General features: G+C 37.9%; 1 protein-coding gene across 12 annotated transcripts in view; it reads left to right on the forward strand.

Moving 5' to 3' along the window:
• The window catches only part of GRIK2 (glutamate ionotropic receptor kainate type subunit 2), a 584958-nt gene that overhangs the window by 343869 nt on the left and 222038 nt on the right, over positions 1–19051 (forward strand). For all 12 annotated transcript variants that reach the window (XR_010599561.1, XM_042857646.2, XM_042857649.2 and 9 more), the window contains one exon: positions 4450–4656. Coding sequence is in view for 11 of the 12 variants with exons in the window: in XM_042857646.2 (XP_042713580.1) it covers positions 4450–4656 (207 nt within the window). In the remaining variant the exon portion in view is untranslated. The remainder of the gene's footprint in view (positions 1–4449; positions 4657–19051) is intronic.

Below are 19051 nucleotides of genomic sequence, written 5' to 3' on the forward strand. Positions count from 1 at the left end.
CAGGTAAACAAACTGGCCCGGCCCGCTAGGGTGCTTACCCTGGCGAGCCGCGTGCCGAACGTTGCCGACCCTTGACTTAGACTAAAAATCATACCACATCAGGTTGCTCCCTGTCCCAAGAGACCAGTCACGTACCCTAAATCAATTGGTACCCTAGATCTTACACCAAAGACCAATGCTGGTAGTCAATTCTATAGTAAACTAACTAAAGGTTTATTAGCTAAGAAAAGAAAGTGAGAGTTATTGAGAGGTTAAAGCATGTAAAATATATGTACAAGTGGATCACAGTCTGTACTTCCAAATGGTACAGAGATGTAGTAATTTGTAGTAATCTGCCAGTTTCCCAAAAGTGTCTCAGGGCTGCCCAGAATAACTCTGGGGATCTCCGTATTCTCTGTCCTATTAAAATCCAAACAGTCCAGAGATGAAGGATCTTTCCTGTAATCCATTTTTATAGCTTCTTCTCACAGAAAATAAGCAGACAGTATCACTACCCAGGTGGGCTCTTTCTTTGGTGACGGAGAGTGAGGAATTCATTCAAAGTCTTTGACATCTGATCATCACACAGTTACCACTTGCTTGAAATTAGTACTTTTCTGTTTGAGTTCTTCCTTTGCATTCCACAAGGCTTCTTTCTGTTTGATGAGTTGTTTAGTTACAGGGGTATACACAATGTAAATGTTTGCTACTCCATTATAACAGAGTACAGATATGTAAAAACAATGCATGTAACGTCCCATTAGTTTTCATGAAGTTTAAATGCCAAATGCACTCTTATACATTTAATAATTACTTTGATCTGTACTAATAAACAGGTGAATTGATCTGGGGCTTGGGTATGAGCTAGCACCTGGTCTGCCAGCATCACATCAAGAACTGATCCCTGTGGGATCCAATGAGTAACATATCAATTCATGATGATTCTCAGTATATAATTACATTTTGAAACATGCCAGTTAGCCAATTTTTAATCAATTTAATGTGTTCCACATTAATTTTGTATCATTCTAGTTTTTTAATCAAAATGTGCAGTACCAAGTTAAATGCCATTCAGAAATCTAAGTATCATCAACACTAACACCTTGATCAACCAGACTTATAATCTTATCAAGAAAGATATCAAGTTAGTTTCACAGGATCTATTTTCCATAAATCTGTGTTGATTGGTATTAATTATATTACTCTAATTTAATTCTTTATTACTCTGGTCCCGTATTAGCCACTCCATTATTTTACCTAGGATCAAGATCAGGTTGACAGGCCTATAATTCCTAGTCATCCCATTTATACTTTTAAAATATTGGCACAACATTAGCTTTCTTCTAGTCTTCTGAATAGAAGAGTATCAGAGGGGTAGCCGTGTTAGTCTGGATCTGTAAAAAGCAACAGAGGGTCCCTGTGGCACCTTTAAGACTCACAGATGTATTGGAGCATAAACTTTCGTGTTAGAAGAGTTATTGAAAAGCAACATTAGATATCCAGCAAGCTCCTTTGGCCAAATCTTTAAAAACTCTTGGATGCAAATTGTTCTTTCCTTGCTGATTTTAAAATGTCTAAATTTAGTAGCTGCTGTTTGATATCCTCCTGTCCATACTACTGGAATAAGAAGTGCTTCATATTCATACAATATGACTAAATCATCTGTTTCTTCCCAAATGTAGAACAGATATATTAACTGAACTCTTCTGCCTTTTCTGCATGTACTGTTGAGCTTTTCCATACATGTGTGAGATAATATTTTAAGAAATCAGTCAAGTAAAGAGGTTCCAGGCATTTCTGACCCTCCCAAAAGTACACAGCTTCCACAATTGAAGTGATCTGGTTATTAATTGCCATCAGCTTACCAAAGGCAAAGTATTTTTCTTTTTACCTAGAGAATCAATTTTGCAAGGCTACACATTCTTATATAGTTCTCTGAGCTAAAGTTGGATTGCTTTTCTAACCACATAGTGCTCTGTGAACAGTGCACAATATTTTCTCAGACCAGAGGGTGCCAAATTTAAAGAGATGGTTGGGAAATGTTTTAAAAAAATGTTTTTCATCAAAAAATGCCAATTCATTGAAACTGAAAGTTTTTTTTGTGGAAGACCATTTTTTGACACAATTTTTTGAAAAAAGTTTTGAAATTGTCACGATGTTTGGTTATGAAGTAAAATATTCTTGTTTTCTGCCTCAACTTTTTGTTTAGAAATATAAGCTAATTATAGTACAAAAAAGAGAGAAAGAAATGGTCAAATTCAAAATGAAATCTTTCAAAATTAACAAAATGAAATGTTTTGATTGACCCAACCAGAAATATTTTTCAGCTTTTCTGTTTATGAAAATTTTCAAGATTTTGACTTTAGTCCTGATTTGGGATGGACAACTTTTTTTTTTTTTGGATACTTCAAACTTTAATGGAACAGGAAAATTTTTTCCCACCCAGCTCTAGTAATTTATACATGCTTACAATTTTTTAGACATGAGAATGAAAAACATAAAATAATTCCAGTATCCTTTTCATTGAAATATTCAAGTCCCTTAAATTATTACATGCTTTTCAGTTTGCTTGGATTTTGCATAATATCATTGTCTTGCATTCCACACAGTTCATACAAAATTCCAGAAAAAGTTTGACTTTATAGTGACTCTCAAAAGTTCATAATAGCCCTTACATTATAAAGCTTATATGAAATATCTCACTGAAGCTAATGGAGTTTTGGAACTTGGGAGGTAGAGTGCACATTGTTCTGTACTTAGTATGAAATGCAGTTTGCCTACTAAAACAAGCTATGAATAAGATCCAGTGAGTATACACAGTGATCTGCTTTCCAGATTTAACAAATTCCGACATAACAATTCATATTTTTTAATTAAGAAATACAAAAACTCCTGAACCGCTTGCCAAATTTAATGTTAAAAACAAAAGTGCTGATCCCTACCAAAAAAATCTAACTCATGAGTAGCTCTTACTAATGTGAGGAGCCAATAGAATGACTTGTGTGAGTACAGCTTTGCCAGATCAGGCCCTAAATGTATTTCTTTAAGTTGAAATATGACAATATGGAGAAAACAAATATTGATCTTTTTAATACACTAGATGACAAAAGAAACTCACCACAACAACATATATTCTGAACATGTTTTGTTCTAACTACAACAAACCACTCTCTCTCTCTCTCTCTCTCTCTCATACCCTTTTATCTAGGTTAAAATCATATGTGCAAAAATTTCAGCTTTATGCAAATTAAATGGATCTATTATGGGACTGCTCAAAAATGGGGTTTATAGTGAAAATACTGACAGACTCTTATTAAAGCTGCCAAGTGCCAGTAGAATGAGGTGTCTTTAACCCCAGTGAATGCTGATGCAGAGGTTTAGTACTGTATGAATTTTATAAAGTTACCCAGGAGAGTTATCTTATTATTCATTGAGTCTTGTGTCTGGTGCAGTAATTGCATCTGATGCAATTTTTCTTGCCTTACTTTGTGGTTATTTTTTATTCTTGTATAAAATGGGGAAAGGTTCTAAAACAGGAGAAAAGCTTGAGCTCATGTATTTAACCTATTCAGTGTCAAAAGGAAACTGGAGGTTGGTAATAGAAAATTATTGGTGTGGTATTTGTTTTCCCTCCAGCATTACATGTAATGAAAGCTACATTTATTCTGCATATAAAACATAATAAGAAGTTCAGCATATTAACTAGGCATTAGTTTCCTACCAAATAAATTACTAATGATCTGCCAATTATTTTAAAGTGTTGACTATCTTCTATATACCACTTAATGAAATAAACATCTACCTAAATCTTCAGTAACATCCTAACCTTATAATTAAATATCCGAGCTGAAGGTTTGAAGGAATTAAAATTCAGTATCCATGGACTTAATTTTTTTAAATTTATTTTTGTGTGTTAATGTTTTCATAGGCTTTCTGCAAAATAGCAAAATATATAACTTGATGGAGCAGAGCAGAATATACTGTTACTGATTTGTGTTTTGAAAGGTTTTCTACATGCTTATTTAAAAAAAAATATATTGCAAAAGTAGTTAACTTTCCCACTTATACAAAAAAATATAGCATGCAATACTTAGCACTGTTGATTGATATTCTGAATTAAAACTATTAGTTTTTCAATTGCCGAATAACCACATTGTTAGATTGCTTTCATTTTAAGCAGTTTACAGTATTCTACACAAGTAATACATTGAACATTAATAAGCAGAGAACACATTTCAGATTAGGTAGGGTGCAACTGCATTGAAGATGTGGCTTCACTATTGGCTCATTTTTTTTTTCACTTAAAAATGAGAGCGTTTTTGAGTAATCCAAGGTAAATTTTCCCTTGATAGAGGGGAGACAACAGGATTTTCTTTTTAAAGTTCACGTCTGTCTGTGTGTGGTAATATATTAACAAATTTATACAAATAGATACTGACTGAAGCGCCCTCTCTGTGTCTTCACTTACAGGAAGAGCCATATGTGATGTTCAAGAAGTCTGACAAACCTCTGTATGGGAATGATCGATTTGAGGGATATTGCATTGACCTCCTCAGGGAGCTAGCTACCATCCTTGGATTTACCTATGAAATTAGGCTGGTGGAGGATGGCAAATATGGAGCCCAGGATGATGCCAGTGGGCAATGGAATGGAATGGTTCGCGAACTAATTGATCATGTAAGTTCCTTTTTGGAAGCTTGTCTGCTATCTTATTGAAATCTAAGTGAGAGCAACGTTTAACAAGATCCTGCAGGTTACTGATTGCTTTTTTTACATGGATAGATTGTGATAACAGTGTATGTTAATGTCAATGGTATGCTGAGATTTTCTAGGCCAACAAGTCACTGTACTTTAAAAAAAATACCTTAAAGATGCTTCTTTCCAGTTTTTTAAATGTATCATTAAACATAGGCTATTTATTTTGCATCTCTGTTTTTGTCTTCCTAATGGAAAGAGCTTCATGCTTACATGAATCATTTCCAAATCTAAATGTAGAATAGATAGCATCCACAATGATTTCTTAGGAGCAATGTATTTCCCTTGTGAAAAGAAATATGATAGTCACTAACTTAATCATTCAGGAGCAATCAGCCCTTCTTTTCTGGCAGAGGATTTGATACTGTGTCCCAGAGGAACCCCTATATAACCTTTAAAATATGCAGTATTATCTCCCATTAACATACACTGAGCAGATCCCTGTCTTTTCTCCTTAAAACATCTGCTGTAAAGTCCAGACAGTAAGACAGAAATATCAATGCACACTGAAGCAGCAGGGTAATTCAATCTGAGTCAAAACAGATATCATTACTGGCAATTGTTTGTAATTGAATAAGTCAGGCATCCCTTTTCTCTGGCCTTTAAAACATACTTTCTCAGTTGGTGGTGCCAATTGAATTTGGTCTCTTGGAAATGGAGTTTAGTCTGTTTGCAAATTATGCAATTGTCTCTAGCTTCTTTGTGTTTGTTGATTTTGGTAAATTGCTCAATATCCAGACATCTGATCAAAGCCACTTGAAATAAACCAAATAAACCTGTGCATCAATTTGATTTAATACAACCAAAAGCTAGGAAGATTATTCTGTAGCTCCAGTCACACCTTTTCAGGCTGACACTGAGAAAAATGCATGGATTTTCTGAAGCAAGAACAGTTTTTGACCGACTTGAGCCTATCCTGCCTCTGTTTGCCCAAAAATTTCACAAGCCAGTGAGAACATATGCCAAGATATTCAGATTTACTATAAGTATTACCTTAACACCCTTCTCTTAAGTTATAATGTAATCCTGTTTTGAAGAAAACTATGTTAATGCAAAGAAGGAACCTTTTATCTTGTGCCTGCAGCATCCACACAGGGAGGAACAGTGCAGCATTTCAGTGCGCACTGCTATTCAAACTCCCATAGTCCGAACTACAGGGCAGTGTAGACGTGTCCTAAGACACGTCTGAAGAAATCCTGGCACTGAAATGAAAAGGTTAGAGCTCGGGCTGCTCCAGTCACTCCCTTCAGATGATATATCACAAACTCAATAACTGTTTTTACCCATGCGGCCTCAAGCTCATTCACTGGTTGGAACAATATCCCCTCTTCCCCCATGGAAAATTTTGAATTGTTGATCTCAGAGTTACAGAGCTTAAAGCCAGAAGGGACTACCAGATCATCCTGTATATACAGACCTCCTGTATATCCGGTAGGCCACCAATACCACCCAAAACCTGCACACTAAACCCAACAGTTGAAATTAGATCAAAGTATTACAGCCCACAGGAGACTAGATTATTATGTGCCACAGGCAGAGAATTGGAGGGACCAAGTTGCTCTGGTGCCCAAGAGCCCACAATGGCAGGGAAATGATTAAGTGAGAAATACCCAGATAATCCTGGCATATGCTGCACCCACATGCTGCAGAGGAAGATAAAAAGCTCCCAAGGCCTTAGCCAATCTGACGCAATCCCTCTTAAAATGATCAGTTATACCCTGAACATATGAGTAAGAACTAGACAGCCAAGCACCTGAGAGAAAGAATGCTCGGTGCCACCTCAGAGCACTGGCCCTCCCTGTGCAGTGTTCCATCTCTAGCCGTGGCCATCCCTGATGCTTCAGAAGAAGGAGATTAAAAAAAAAAAAAATTAAAACCTTCCCAGAATATATTGGGTGAAAATAAAATCTGAGCGTGCAGGTAGCTGGCTGAAACCCTGAAGCCTGAGCTTTTAGGAACATAAGACATGAACTAGAAATGAACCTCTGGGCTGCTGAACCCTGTCCCTTACCATCACAGTTTCCATAACACTAACCCTAACCCTAACCCTAACCCTCAGTTGCTGAATCACCACATGCATCATGGAAGATATAATGCAACTGGGGAACCTGACACATAGAGGAGAACAGGGGTATGAGGCATTGTCATGTGCCAGTCTCCTGCAGGAGGCCTTGGCACAACAGGTGCACCTGTGTTAGTTTTCCCTCAAAGGGAATCCCCAATAACTCTAACATAAGCTTTCTTGTCACAATAATATCTCTCTTCGGGGATGGTTTATTACAACATAGTCTAAACAATCCATAAGAAAAATCCCCAAATAGACAATTTATTACCCCCTTAAAATCACACAGCATCTAGTCCCTTAATGTCCCACATGCTACACTCTGGCATCTTCCACCATGCCTGGGTTCTTTGTCAGTCATCTCTTGTCCTTTTAACAGAACAGCAACCCCACCCTTCCAACTGGAGTGCAATCCGGCTTTTCCCAGCAGAGACTTCCATAGTCTCTCTGCTGGGAGTTCAGCAGGGGAGCCCCTCAGTCCTTTCCAGCCCTCTTGCTCCAGCTCTCCAGCATGGAGATATAAGGGAGTAAACCTGTCTGTTGCATCAGTCCTCTCCAGCTCTCAGCTTCACACTCCAACTTAGAAGTCTGCAGACAACTCCGTCTGATCACCTTCAGCCCTCTGCAGCCCTTCTTGCTCTGGTTCTCTGGCTTGGGGAGATCTAGCTGCTTCAGACTTACCCCAGGAACCACTTACAGATTTCTTCAGGGACCTTCCACAGTCCCCCTGATCTCTGGCACCTCTCACCTGCCCTTTTTCTGACTGAGTCAGGCAGCTCTGATTCACTAGATCTCTCTCCCTTCTAAGGCCTGGGTGCCCTCTTTCACACCCAGTTAGGAGGCAGATGATGAGTCACAGGTGCACTGGCCATGCTCCCTCATAAAGAGCCAGTGTCACCCAGTGACAGGCACTCAAACTGCAACTCCCATGATGCACCACATGTTTAGAGTGACACCCATAATGTGCTGAGTGATTTCCAGACATTCTGAGAATCCCCTCAGCGAAGGCACCTCACAGGCTAGAGATAATTTATAGGACATAGACCGTAACTTCATTAAATAAACAAGTATGTAAACAAATGAAGGAAACAAGTGAAGGTAATCTTTGCACTACAGAGTGGCTGAGGCTGCTTAGCCTGAGCACAAGCCAATCTTTGTCTTGGCTGGTAGACCCAGAGATCAAAATGGCTACCCAGCAAGATGCACCATCCAGGCCAAGACATGTAGCTTGCGCCAGCCTATGCTCTACTCCTGTGGAAAGTGGTAGGGCTAGGAAAGACTCCAAACAGTCTCAATGGTGAATCTTTTAGTCTCAGATACATATGAATACCATAATTCTGGGAAATACACATCTACCATCCTAGCCCAGGCAGCCAAATAAATGTACCCTCCTGCAAAGACAGCATCTACCCAAACACTGCAACATAATGCAGGGGAATGTGTGGAAACAAAAACATAATTCTAACTTGATTTGAACAGAAAATAAAATAAAATGATTAACCAACATAACACCACCATCATACTGTACATCAGGGATCGGCAACCTTTGACCCGCGGCCCGCCAGGATAAGCACCCTGGCGGGCCAGGCCAGTTTGTTTACCTACCGCGTCCACAGGTTCGGACGATTGTGGCTCCCACTGGCCGCGGTTCGCCGCTCCAGGCCAATGGGGGCTGCAGGAAGCGGCGGCCAGCACATCCCCCGGCCTGTGTTGTCCGTTGTTTTATTTCCCCAAATATCTAATCTAAATCTCCCTTGCTGCAGATCTCCTCCCCAGATTTGACAGGAAACCACATTTCAGTCATAACTTCAGCTTATATTCATAACTTTACACAGAATGTTGCTACATACATTTCATCATGATATTATTGACCAGTGAGTTATTAGTTTTCAAATGTCACCTCACAAGGCATATTTTGTACAAAGATTATTACAATAGTGTGTAGGGTATGAATACAAGGGTGCATTTAATCAATATATCACTCCCCCAACTTCACAGCAAACTACTGCTAACTACTTTTTGAGTATGGTCTTTCAACCAGTTTTGCACCCACTTTATAGTAATTTAATCTAGTAATTTGCTTATGAGAATGTCATGTGGTACTATGTGTAAAACCTTACTAAAATCAAGACATATCATGACTTCAGATTTCCCCCATCCAGTATCCCTGTTAAAGAAAGAAATTAGGTTGCTTTGACATGATTTGCTCTTGACAAATCCATGTTGGCTATTACTTATTGCTCATTTATCTTCTAGATGCTTCCACATTGATTGCTTAATAACATGCCCCAGTATCTTTTCAGTATTAGGCTGACCTGGGTCGTCTTTGTTGCCCTTTGTAAAGATAAGGTACTATTACTGCCCTTTTCCAGTCCTCTGGGACCTTGTCTGTACTCCATGAGTTCTTAAAGATACTCACTAATGGTTTCAATGTTGCTGCAACCAGATCCTTAAATATCCTAGGATGAATTTCATCAGGTCCTGCTGACTTTAATACATTAAACTTATCTAAATATCCCATAAACCATGATGTAAAAGAGATTTTAAATTCCATCTCTACTAACAAATCTACTGTTCTTCTTTTGACTTGTCTTTCTCTATGTAAACTCCCATCTCCACATTTTTTTGGCTGTCTCATTGTCAGCTTCAGCTTAATATGATCAAAACATAGCTCATTAGCTTTCATCTACATTCTCCATTCCTCCATTTCCTACCTCTGATGACAAAACCAACATTTCCCCATCACTCATATCCATAACATAGGAGTAATCTTAGACATCTTCCTGTCTTCTTTGCCCTCTTCTTTCATGTATGGACTGTGTTTAAATCTTGCTACTTGTTCCACATCACTAAAAATCAGGTTTTTTTGCCACTCCCTACTTATCTAAGAGACTCTTGTCTCTTATCACATTACATTCACTTTCAGTCTTGATAGTCCCATTTGTCCATATCCTCCATAACTATACATGCTTTTTCCACATGGTGCACCTATCCTGAATTGATTCAAAAGATCACCATTATAGCAGGTTGGAAAATGAGCGGTTTTGTTTGTCTTGTGCCCTCCCCCTCCTCCTGTGGAAAATGTCAGTAAAAATCACTGACATTTTCAACAGAAACTTTCAACTTCTTGTGTAAAAATAAAAAACATGAAAACTTAACAATTTTCAAACAAAACATGAAAAAAATTGTAGTTTTTTTTGTTTTTGTTTCCGGATGAACGTTTTTAAACAATTGAGGAAAGCGGACACTTCCCATAATTTTTTTTTCAAATCCTAATTTTCCATCAAAGGAAAGTTTTATCAGAAAATTTTCAACCAGCCTTAGCCATTAGTACTGATTGTGGGACGGAAATTCTGTTTCACCACAACTTTTGAAGATTTGAAATTTATTTTAATTCTGAATTAAAACAAAACCCAAACCTTTCAAACGTTTTCATAAGTTCTGATTATCTCTATTCATCACTACCCTCTCCTCAGATAAACTTTCATAAACACTCATTTGTACCCTGACGGCTGCAAGAAATTAGCCAATAATGACACACACACTTTGACATTTATCTCTATTTATGTAAACAAAAAAATCCTTATATCACCATGCTTGCACTCAGGAACTGCATACTGTAATTGATATCAATCCTATCCTTCCTCTCTTAGCTCCTAAATCACAGCATAGCTGAAATCAGGATATCTGCTCTCCTGGGGAGGGAATGTCTCATCTACTGTAAAGTCTAACACCATTTTAGGCACTGTAAAATAATATCTGAATCTATCTTTTTAGCACTTCGATAGTCTTTTAAAAAAATGAAGTTAGGTCAAAGTTTCTGTCATTGGAACCTTATTTGCACTTGCCAAATAAACATGCTTGTTTAGAGAAATTAGACCCTTCATTTATTTGTGCAAACTGATATTTGTGTGATCAAAGTAGTATTGACTTAATTCAGGTACCTGATTTGTTCACACACACTTATTTGTATCCATAAACACAGAGCTGTTCTATTGTTGCAATTTAGTTGGCAGTATCTTAAAATTTTGCCTTTAAAATCTAATTTTAAAAAAATCCTGCAGTCATGGAACACTTAATTTTGCAGTACTATGCAGAATACAATTTAAAAAGTCTTTGCATTTTAAGGCTTTTCTTTCCTATTAATGTATAAATTGCAGAAAACTCTTATGCAGGAAAACATGGCCACTAGTAGAACAAAGATAAAAACTGATCCTTTTTATTAAAATCAATTTTCTTTGAAATCCAGCAAATGATTGTTAAAATAAAACAAGGAAAATTAGAAGCAATTTTTAAAAAAACGATAGGCATGCAAACTGGATAAAATAGAATGTAATTGATATAAGTAGTATTTATCTGTAGCATAGATATTCACCCAGTTTGCCTCAGATTTTCAAAATCCTGTTGAAACGGATTCCATATGAAGGGAAGATGTTCTTGTGGCACTTGACCATCATCCTAAAACAAGAATATATCCACTTGTATGTGATTAACCTCCTTGCATGCCCAAATATTTATTGAGAAAACTCAAGACTATAGAGCTAGGACAGTGTTTGCGACTCTTGTGATATTTTTGCACATGATGTGATTTTGACAGGGGTAGAGCCCATCTGGCAATGACATGAAAAGCTTCAATCCTGCCTGGGGGAAATTCCCTCTGACCCACCTGCCCCACTTGTCATCCTCCTGGGGGTAGAGCAGCCAATCACAGCTGCTGCAGGAAACAGGCTACGCTCTTTCTCCCCTCACTTCAGCAGCCCAATGTGATTCTCACAGAAGGGGAGATGGAAGGAAGAAAGAGCAGAAAGAGCCCAGTAGCTCAGTGCAGCTCTGCTTCCCCCTTTCCTTCTGGTGAGCAATGGGAGGGCTCCTCTGCTCCTCCCTCCTTCTTTGCAGCACTGGCCTGAGAGGGAGCTGCTTGAAAGAGGGAGAAGGGGAAATTGTTTCAATCTCCCTAGGCCTTGGAGAGGTGTGTGAAGAACCCCAGGAGGAGCAGAGCTGGGATTGGGGTGGCTGAAGTGATGTGGGGGCAGAATTGATCTGGGGGTGGGAGGAGACTGGAGAGGGCAAAATAATCGGGGGGGGGGGCAAATGTGGGGCAATGGGACAGGCAAAACTGATGCGGGGTGGGATGGGAAATCAGATGTAGGGCCAGAACTGATGCAGGGACTGGGGGGATGGGATTGATTTGGAAGTTGAGGTGGCAGAATGAATTGCTGGGCTGGATACAGGCAGATGTTGGAGTGAGAGCTCCTGCAGTGGGGGCCAAAATCACATTTCCCAATACATTTGGGAGAATAAACAATACTAATTCTCTCTCACTCTCTCTCGCACACACACACGGGATGGGCTGGGACAGTTAAAAACCACAAACTAAGTGGTTTTTTTTTTTTTTTTTTTAAATCTCTTGATTTGGAGGATCTAACTTATGGTTTGGTTTTTTTGACCTGTGGGGTTGGCAATACCTGTAATGTCAATCATGGCTCATACTTCAAAAGTGAGGTTAGCTATGTACAGCTTCTAATTGTAGAAAGCAAACAGTGCTGTAACCTTACAATACCAGGGCAGCTGCCAGTTGCCACTTATGCAGTTGCGAAAGGTCATTTCTGACATGAGCCACCTTTGCATTCACTATTCTCACTTGAACAATGAACTCGGTAATAATTACAAATATGCCTCAGAAGGAACAAAAAATTTTCATCTGAACCCTGTACTTACATACAGATATATTTTAGAAACAGAGTTTGGTGTCTTTCATCTAGACTCAGTGCACCAAAGTCATCCCAGGTGTAATTGTGTTGACTTAACTGGTCTTATTCCAGGGAGGAAGGTTGTCTGTATGTATGAGGTGTATGTTCTTCAAATAAATGTGCTTATTATTTTTATGGTCTAGAGAGCACTATGTTATTTAGAACTGAGAGGAAAACATTGCAGTGCATGTCTTTCCCATGGTGGTCAATACTAAGACTGACTCACTTTTAATTTTCCAGCTGTTTCCCCATTACATTTCATTTGCTATATACACCAGCCAGTTACTCAGTCATTCCCAATCCTGTTGTATTTCACTTGCTACCATCTTCATTCAGTGCTTATCACAATTTCTTGCTATCAGTTAAATATTCAGTTCCTCTCTCTTTCTCATTAAAGGATAATAAGAGACATCTGAGCACCGACCCTTACTGTCCCAGCTGGACCTAGCTTCTTTCACACACATTTTTTCCTTTTCCTAACTATTTCTTTTCTTTATTCGTCTCTATATCCTATGTATGATATCTTTATATCTCTTACTGTAGTCAGGTGCCTATCATGGGAAACTGTACTTTGAAAAACGAAAGCTGCCTCAGATTCCTTATAAATCAAAAAATGTAAAAAATAGAGTAGATTGCAGCACACATGTTCCCAGTATCATTCTTATCTTTAAATTCCCAGATAGTCTGAGATTGTTTAAGAAAAGCTTCTCTTGCTAAAACTCTGCATTGTTCATTCAATTAGATTTCATTATGCATATACTATATTCTTTTAAGTGGCTTCACAGGATAGGGTCAATTGTGTTCGAGACTATGAATGATTAAACTATTCAATCTTTTTGTTTCCTAGATCAGCCTTATCTCATTTCTTTCTTTCCACTTTAGGTGGTGGGAGTCAGTACGTAATCGAATCATAAGCTTTCCCTGACATGTTTGATCACAATTACCGCTACTACACATCATTTCTATTCAGTTTTCCCATGTAAATGGGAAAAAAATAATACCTACCCATGTTTTGTAAAGAGCCTTGAGATCCCTTGATGAAAAGCAGCACATTGCTGCTAAGTAATATTATTTACCATTTACTTATTATATCTTGCCATTACAAAGCACTTCCTTGACCCAAAGAGCTTACAATTTAAGAAAGAGAAAGATAGGAAAAGACAAGAAAAAACAGGTAAGGATGTGTGTGTGTATATTATTGGTTAGGAGATGATGATGGGAAGGCTTCTTGATATAAATCAACTGGACCTTGAATTTGATATGGGATGAGGAATAGGAACAAGATTTGAGGAGGAGTGTGTGTGTGTGTGTTGAGGCAGTAATGTGATAAGATCAATTAAAAAGGAAGATTCCTTTAGCAGCTGCATTTTTGGAGGCTGAAAGGGGGAAATTTAGGGTAACCCAGGTGAGAGCTTTATTCAAGGTGTAGCAGAAGTGAGGAAAGGATGGATTTTAGTGATAAAAATGTAGCACATGTGAGAGATTGGATATGGGGAGATAAAAAGCTCAGGTTTTGAGAGACTGAGTTCGGGATGGTGACAGAACAAATTGAAAAGCATTTGGAGGTGCAAGACTGGACAGAGGGGGAAGATAGGGAGTAATTTGGGAATCATCTGCATACTGGTCAAAAATTTAAAAAACAAACAAACTATAGGAGTAATGAGGTCACCACCAGCATATATAAAGAGAGGGGCACACAAGATGTTCTGCATTCAAGACATACTGAAACAATGTTTGCCAAGATAGACAAAGACCCCAGGTGAACACAGTGTCACAGAAGTCAAGAGAGGAGAGAAAATAGCAGAGAAGAGCATGATCAGTGGTGCTGAAGCCATTGATCTTTCTAAATCACAAATCAAGAATAAAAAGAATGGAGAAGAGTCCCTTTGAATCTAATAGATAATACCAACAATCTGATAATCATTAAGGGAGGGAAAGGGGGCACACAGGTATGAAAGTGATTCATTAACCCCCTATAGATAGTGAACATGAGATGGTCCAGATAAGACTTATGTCTCAACAAGTGAACTTAGTTTCCATTAAATACATAATTAAGTCCCTACTTGAATCACGGGATGATCTTCATATACTTGCAACTGAGTTGCGAACAAGACATGGAAAATCGTGGAAAAGTAAGAATGGACCTTTATTAATAGTGGTAGTTTGGAACAGCCAAAGTAGACCTATTTGTTTAAGAAAACTTTACTGGAATGATATAAACACTCAAGTATTATGTTATACCTGCTAATTTTTTGGTAGCCAGGCATTTTGCTACAGCTATATTCATTTTTTAAAAAAGTGACCAGTACAATATAAAATTCAGATGACTAAAAGTCTTAACACAACGGCTGTAGAAATCGAGTTTAGTCACTTTATCTTTTCACATTTTACAGGCACTGAATGTTAGTGCATACTCAAAATGTGTGAAAAATTATGGACAGTACAAAGTAAGCTAATTAAAATAAAAATTGCAGTGGAAACCTAATATTGCGGGCTCTGCAATTTTCACAATGTTGTAAATGAAGTAGGACCTTATACATAATATATTTTACTCCGAGGAGTCTAAACAATGTATAAAAACTGGATTTGATTTGTCGAGTGACTGAATCTGAAGGTTATTTAAAATTCAGACTTAATCCAGTATAAAATTGGATTGGATCTAGACTGTTACATGATCAAAATTTCAACCATTCTAGAGGACAATGCCACGTTTATCACAGTACTGTATTTCAATGTATTTGGAAGATGATATTTCCAAGGATGACAGTCAAGTAGTCACATACTATGTAGGTAAGTTGTGGTTGCCACTTTTACTTGTAATTCCTGTAGACATTAGGGTCAGGTAAAATAGCCACACATTTTTATTATGAATTTTATTTTATTTTTTATTGTTTTGACATTTTAGCTTCTATTTTAACTACTCCTTTGCATTTGTAGTACTAGAAATGCATGGTTGGAGTTCTCTTCACTTGTAGGTATGCTTTCTCTATACTTTCAATATTGCATTTTGTCTGTTTCAGTATTTTTTTTTATTTTCTCACCCTTGTTTGCAATTGTTTGCAAGCATCATACAGTTTTTAATTTTGCTTCTTCCTGATTTATCTGTTTAGCGGCCATTTGAAGGCCATCTGTTCAAACTGCATTTTTATTTCTTGGTATACATTTATTTACCCTGCAGATTAACCACTCCTGTTTTATGCCAGAATCATTTCTCTTTACTTAAAGTAATTTCCATTAATCATCCTCAATTGTTTAAGCTTCTTTGGCATCTCTCCAGCAGTAGCCTTTTGGAAGACCTAGCCACTGATCCATTCTATTTAATATATAATAATATTATGTCCACTTGATCAAGTTTTTCTAATTATCCTCACAGTCATTTTTTCTAAATCAGACACGGGCACCTACCGTTCCATAACTGTTAGTATCTATGATACATTTTCTATTTGTGTTTACTGTCTCACATATTCCCAGAGTTTTCCAATTATTATTATGTTGGCATGCTTTTTTCATCCCATTGATATAGCATTCTATTTCTGTGTAAATTCTGTCTTGGCAGGTCCATAGGATAATTTATTATGATAATTTGTAATATGCCAGAAAAAGATCACTGTGCATTTTATACTTTTCAGTCTAATTGGTAATTCACGAAGCCTGAGCTTCAAATACTCTGACCTTTAATTTCCAGTGTCATTTGTCCCAACGTGAATGAGCACAGCAGGCTCCTGTCTGGCACCCCAGTAACCTTATTTCTTTTGTTTTTTGCACCTCCTTTTTTGCTTCCAGCAAATTGGCTACATTCTTATTCTCTGGCCTCTTTCTAGAAAACATCCTACTGTACATTTGAATGTTGCAATAGAGTCCCCTCTATTATAATATGTTGCTAATTCCCTAACAACTTTTCTCTTCATTTTTTCTTTAGTGCACTGAGCAGCCTGTTCTTCCACATCACTGCTGTCAACTACAGCTATGTTCCCACTAGAGTTATCTGTTTCATATTTTTAATAGAGGCTGAACATTGGCTATATGCATCTGTATGTATTTGTCCTTCACTGTTGTATTGCTCTACTTTTTGCCTAGTCATACTGATGATTAAATTGCTTCATTTCTAATCTGACTGAACTGTTCTGTTTACACATTATTTTATAACAAATAATAATAAAGTATAAATTAATAGGGACGTGGCTGTAATTGAGAGCAACCACGTGAAGGAACCTGCTCTCATTCCACTAAGGGTAAAAGAAGATAAATTGTTGAGGAGTTGATGACACAGTATTGGAGGATTGTATAACAAGATTTGGACATATTGCAGATGGTTTGGCAGGCAAGGTGCATATTACTTTTTAGGAAAGGTCTGCTTTTCATGATGATTCCTAAGGTGCCCAAGGTAAAATATTCAGAAGTGCCAAAAGTCCTATTTTCAAAAGCATCTAAGATCCATTTACTTTCTAAGTGACTTAAACCTGTTGAAAATTGTACCCTCTCTTTTTCCAAATTGTAATGAGAAAAAATGTTTAAGTGGAACAGTTCATTCTATTTTCAAGTGGAGCAGATTGGTCAGTATGAATCGGTATGAACCAGATCTTTTGTGATGGACACGGCAGATTTACACAATCACTTGAATGCTCACCTAGCCACTTCTTGACAGAAGTCAAATGGGAACTTCGAGGTAGGACATACATGCACAACTTCACTCAGGAAGAGGTGGTGTTATGTACAGACTGGCACACCCAAGCTTAGGACATGTTAATCATAGCAGGAGAATGCCTTGAATTATTTCAGGCTGACACAAGAAAGCCCCCTAGTTTCTAGAAGAAGACTTTCCAGACTCAAAAACATGGACTAGAAGCAATATAGTTGAGCATACCAGAAGTACATAGTAATTCAGTATAGGGCATGGGAGAAACACATGTATAAAGTCCCAATCAGATGGTAAATCAGATGTGTGCTGCCGATCTCAAGTAAAGAACAGGCTACAAATAAGGAATTCTCAACCGAAGGGCAGCCAGATATAATCACTGTTCCCCAAAGTGCGAAGAACTCAAGCACAATCTAAACTTAATGAAATAAGTTCAGTCAACCCCCCAGGACACTGTAGAAAACAACATTGCAAGCATTTTTCCTCATAACAGTAAATATTAATACCACATCTTGTGACCAGATCTTCTCTACATTTTTGTCATGAAGCTGGATGAAAAAATTATGAATGTATCTGAGGGTGGGGGAATTCAACCTGAACTGCAGCACCTCCCACCCCATCTTTACATCCCCTTGCTGCCCCTGGAGATAGGGGCCAAGGATGTAGCTTCGAGAGTCTAGTTCTTAACAGATGCTTTGAGATCTGTGGGATTTCTCTGCTGGTCTCAGGATACCCAGAGATTTGGAGAGTAGTGTCCCAATTTGCTCTTTTTTGGAAGATGCTATTCCGACAGTATGATTTGTAGGAAAGGCCATAAGTTATGAGTTTCTTGCCCCTTGCAGAGCGACCAGAGATGACTTGCCCTTAGCTTTCCCATATTCAGTCCTCACTAAGAAAACTTTCTCCACAGATCTTTTTTTTCTGGTGCCTACGTCTTTCCAGTAGTGTATTTAACTCTTTTTTACACCTCTTTATTCTCCTTTCCTCATTTTCTTGCTCTCCTTCTCTTTGGTTGTGGACAAAAATGTCCTACAAGTAGATCATCTGTTGACAGTATCATGGAAACAAACATACTCTTTGAAAGCAGCAAGGGTGATGCTTAAAAGCACTGGACTTATTTTAAAGTATAGGGCAAAATCCTTGCTCTGTTGAAGACAATAGCAAAACTTCCATTGACTTCAATGGGCCCAGAATTTTGCCCATACAGATTTCTGTATGGAAACAAGTATTTTCTTTTCTACCTTTTGTCTAGGAGAGCTTTTCCTGCCCATATCCAGAGCTGGCACCTGCATTTACTAAGAGTTGCCTTTCATTGCTGTTCGTGAGCAGCCTTAGGATATTTAAATGTAGCAAGTTTTGAAATAGATAGAGAATATTTAACAAATATTATCCAACAGGAAGTTATTGACAAAGGAATATTATCAATGGACCAATGGTAGACATACAACACCTGCTTGACCATTCATGTCTGGATCCAGGGATGGGGAGTCTGCACAGAGATGTATGTGTGAGGTTCTTCCTCCCTCTTGTGCACCTGCGTGGGTATGTGGGCTGGGCCACTTTCTGGCTCATGAAAATACTAGAGCTATGAAAAGAATAAAGGTAGAAAATCACTTGAAGAATTACATTTTATATTTAAATGTCTGCCCACGGGGGTATGTGGAAATTAAGGCTGCCTGATAAGAAAGTTAATTCCCACTTGGATTTAAATCCAATGTTATGTAAACTCTTGTGCATAAATTTTGCTTCTATTTCTTCTGGTTCAGAAAAGGTTGGGCATGAGAGATAGTCCAATTGATAGAAATTAAATTACCTGGAGAAAGTTGGTGAAACAGCTTCTCCATTCATATGTGCATTTTTCCTCTGAAG

Source organism: Chrysemys picta, chromosome 3 (genome assembly GCF_011386835.1).
Source record: "Chrysemys picta bellii isolate R12L10 chromosome 3, ASM1138683v2, whole genome shotgun sequence".
Classification (NCBI taxonomy): domain Eukaryota; kingdom Metazoa; phylum Chordata; order Testudines; family Emydidae; genus Chrysemys; species Chrysemys picta.